Below are 3,663 nucleotides of genomic sequence, written 5' to 3'. Positions count from 1 at the left end.
CATTTATTTAAGCTTTTAAAGTTTACAACAATATGACACTTACGACACCATTGTGAATCNACCATCAAAGTCATATTATGAATTTTCGCAGTGTTAAAAAATAGTTGGTTGTGGTTTTAACTTCTCTAAGCATTTATTTAAGCTTTTAAAGTTTACAACAATATGACACTTACGACACCATTGTGAATCTAAGGTTTTGGTTAAAGCTTGGACGGTATTTTTATAGATAAATAACAAAATAAATTTAGCTCGAAAAACATTACTAATATTTAAAAAAAAAAATAATCAACACGTGGTCATTGGGTTGAGGCACTGTATATACTTTTTGTTAGTTAATAACTGCACTTGAGTCATAGGCAAAAAAAGTGATTTTTCCGGTTTTCGAAATTAGCCTCCGAAATCGAGATATGGGCCTTCGAAATTCGAAATAGGTCCTTTGGTAAAAAATTATATTAAATTATTGCATGTATGTAAATAACTAAAATCCTAAAAATATAGGCGCAGTCCTCCTTTTATTTAAATGGTATATAAATTTTTTTGTGCAGACCTATATTACAGGTGCTATAAGGGGTCAAAGTTCAGGTCTTCGAAAAATTAATTTCCTTATATTGCAAACAATTTTGAACTGATTTAAAAAAAAAATTATATTGTTGTAAAGGTGATTAAAAAACATATTTTAAACAAAAAAATTATTAACGGATTTTTAGAAATATGCATATCAGAAGAAAGAAGATTTAATCACCTTTACAACGATACCAATTGTTTAAAAATCGGTTAGTCATTTTTTTGCTTAAAATATTTTTTTTATAAAGGTATTTTTTCATTTAAATGTGTTTTTTCTAAAATTTTTGTATACGAAGTGTACAAATATGCATATCGAAAGAAAGCGGAAAGCGAAAGATATAATAAATTTTACAACGATGTGAATCTTTTCAAAATCGGTTCAAAATTGTCTGAAATATTAAGTATTTCATTTTTAGAAGATCTGACCTTTGACCCGTTATAGCACCTGTAATATAAGTTTTCACAAAAAGAATTATATACCATATAAATGAGAGCAAAAGGCGGACCATGTCTGCATTTTTACTTTTTTTGCTTTTTACATGCAATAATTAAAAATAATTTTTTACCAAAGGTCCAATTTCGAACTTCGAAGGCCCATATCTCGATTTCGAAGGCTAACTTCGAAAAATGGAGAATTAACTTTTTTTACTTATATTCAACAATTTTATAATGAGCTCGAGGCCATTTTTTTAAATGAAAATTTATTGTGGAAAAGCAACAATAATTTGAAAAAATGGTAGAAGTGATAGCTATTTCGGAAATCACCACATTTCCTCATCAGACTTCTTTCAGTAGGATTCGAACCGACGATCCCACTGACTCAGCCAGTTGCCTATGCACCGTGCTAAGACGCCTTGTAAATTATCGTTTGCTTATTTCCACTATTTTCATTTTTGTTATGCCAACACAATCAAGCGCAGCTATTCCGCTGCAATTCACTTGATTTACTTTGACTTTTTACTTATGACTCAATCTCTTTAAAGAAGTTGGTTTGGTCCAATACCCAGCCGAGTGCTGTACAATGTTATTAATTTCTATCTAAAAATGATAAAATGCCAACTTTTAATTCCTTGTTATCATTGGCTATCTCCCTCAGTGTGTCAGCTTTGTCTTTCTCTAGCCTCATCCACTCTTTTTCATTTTCCTCACTCCTCTGAATATGTTGGCTTATCTCCGCTGACAACCCATCAAATTTTTCCAATACTTTCTTTTGTAAAGTGCCCATTGCTTTCTTTCTTTTAGGCTCAACCGCAGAAGCTGAGCTGCTAGGCGTTGGTGATGATGGCGATGATGGCCGCGGTGACGGTGTGGTTGGCAGAGGAGTGAGAGGTGATGACAGCGGCGGTGACGGTGTAGGCAGCGGTGTGGTCGGCACAGCAGGAAGAGGTGATGCCAGTGGTGAGGAAAATGTTGGGCTGAGTGATGACGGCAATACTGGGGTCAGTGGTGATGGCTGGGATGCTATATCGGTTTCTGTTTAAAAGAAAAAAAAAAAAAATAAGAATGAAATAAATAAAATCAGCATTAAATAAATATATATGTACATATGTGCTTGTATCGAAGTTAAAAAGGTAGGGTACGGTTTAGTTATTTGTACAACAATTTTGGGTTGATGTGCAAAACGCGTGACCCGAATAAAAAAAAACCGAGCTGTGTGCTGTCAAACGCAAAAAGTATCCACGAATTATCTCTGCAAAAGGTGTTCAGCCCCTCTTCCTCGGCAACACAGAAAGGATAATGGTACTTAGTGAGGATTATAATCCTTTCGCAAAAAATCCCAATTTCCCCTATGTTTAAACAGCTCCCATGGGGTCTGTGGGGGGATGGGTTACTTTTAGTAAAGCGCTTTCCATCCTCTTTCGTTTAGGGTGGCACCACCACAAAATCGTTTTACAAATAACTAAAAATTTCCCAAAAGATATTTTCATTATAAATAGTGAACATTTTTTAGTAGATCAAATTTCTATTAGCACTACTGAAACCAGTTAAGTGGGGAAACATTTTCATTCTCTACTTAAGTTTTTAGTGGAACATTTGTTTTGAAGCACCACCGTATGTCTGTGCTCGTGCAAAATCGAAGTGTACCTTCGCACTTAAACCTGCAACTAAACGAGCTGTTCTAGCATGTACACAGACGCATCACTCTGCTACAAAACAAATATCTCCACTAAACACATTACGGCTTTTTGTAAGGCACATTCCAAAAACGCATACATACCGCTGATGTTTTCAAGCGTCAGCTCGCAAAACATATTGGCCTTAAAACCACCGATTATCTGATGCACCCTTGCGTATAAAGGCCACGTTGAGGGTGATGCACCAGAAGGTCCCATAGCCAATTTCTCTTTTCTATTAACGAATTAAATTTTTAGTGGTTTTGAATATTATTCCTTTATTTCTTCTTACCTGTAGCGTTGCGTGAAGTTCGCCAACTTCACCTGCACATCCCGGGCGCTGTAGTTGTGGCCACACTTTGCCAGCTCGTTCGCCATCTCCGCGTAGATGTGGCCATTCTTCCGTGCACCACGGAGATCAGCAACGCGCTCTTGCCACAAATCAAGAATGGCCACTTCGCCATCCTCTGCCCAAGCCAGTCTCCTCTTTCTTGGTTTTGGAGGTAATCGAACTGAAATACATACATATGTGTTTTTAATAAACATTACACAAAACCATTTGTGTTTATTTACTCACCATTCACACTGTTCTGCATCCTGCAGTTAAAATTAAATTTTTTTGGTTTTTGATGTCNCGCCATCCTCTGCCCAAGCCAGTCTCCTCTTTCTTGGTTTTGGAGGTAATCGAACTGAAATACATACATATGTGTTTTTAATAAACATTACACAAAACCATTTGTGTTTATTTACTCACCATTCAGATTGTTCTGCATCCTGCAGTTAAAATTAAATTTTTTTGGTTTTTGATGTTTTTGGTTCCAAAAAGAAAATAATAAATTTATGTCAAACAGCTGATTGTCATTTAACACTGAACACACCAAAACTAAGAAAACGAACTTACCTAACAGAGTTGCATAGGAGTTTTTACTCGATTAATGTTGAGTATGAACAAAGCATAATACATGTTACAAACAGCTGATACCAA

The 3,663-nt window shown here is 35.4% G+C and overlaps 1 protein-coding gene across 2 annotated transcripts; it reads right to left on the bottom strand.

Annotated features, from left to right (window-relative positions):
- Positions 1-1,554: 1,554 nt before the first annotated feature.
- LOC108354173 (proline-, glutamic acid- and leucine-rich protein 1-like) lies at positions 1,555-3,563 on the bottom strand. Of its 2 annotated transcripts, XM_017605365.1 has the most exons (4): positions 3,433-3,563; positions 2,971-3,190; positions 2,783-2,913; positions 1,555-2,037 (listed from the first exon to the last, which is right to left on the bottom strand). In XM_017605365.1, exons 1-4 carry the CDS (start codon positions 3,449-3,451, stop codon positions 1,592-1,594), a joined length of 816 nt encoding a protein of 271 aa, XP_017460854.1. In that variant the 5' UTR covers positions 3,452-3,563; the 3' UTR covers positions 1,555-1,591. The 2 variants fall into 2 exon arrangements, with proteins under 2 accessions (XP_017460854.1, XP_017460853.1); XM_017605364.1 differs by lacking the exon at positions 3,433-3,563 and having other exon boundaries at positions 2,971-3,242.
- Positions 3,564-3,663: the final 100 nt, after the last annotated feature.

Source organism: Rhagoletis zephyria, unplaced genomic scaffold, assembly GCF_001687245.7.
Source record: "Rhagoletis zephyria isolate East Lansing unplaced genomic scaffold, Rhagoletis_zephyria_1.1 Rzeph_scaffold_33895, whole genome shotgun sequence".
NCBI lineage: Eukaryota > Metazoa > Arthropoda > Insecta > Diptera > Tephritidae > Rhagoletis > Rhagoletis zephyria.
Note: the sequence above shows the minus strand (reverse complement) of the source record. Positions and strands in the feature narration are given on the sequence as shown.

Excerpts from the sequence above, each read along its gene's own strand:
- LOC108354173 (XM_017605364.1), bottom strand. The coding sequence starts at position 3,224 with ATGTTTATTAAAAACACATATGTATGTATTTCAGTTCGATTACCTCCA. Across the intron at positions 2,914-2,970 it reads AACTTCACGCAACGCTACAG|AAAAGAGAAATTGGCTATGG; the intron begins GTAAGAAGAAAT and ends ATTCGTTAATAG. Across the intron at positions 2,038-2,782 it reads GACGCTTGAAAACATCAGCG|AAACCGATATAGCATCCCAG; the intron begins GTATGTATGCGT and ends TCTTTTAAACAG.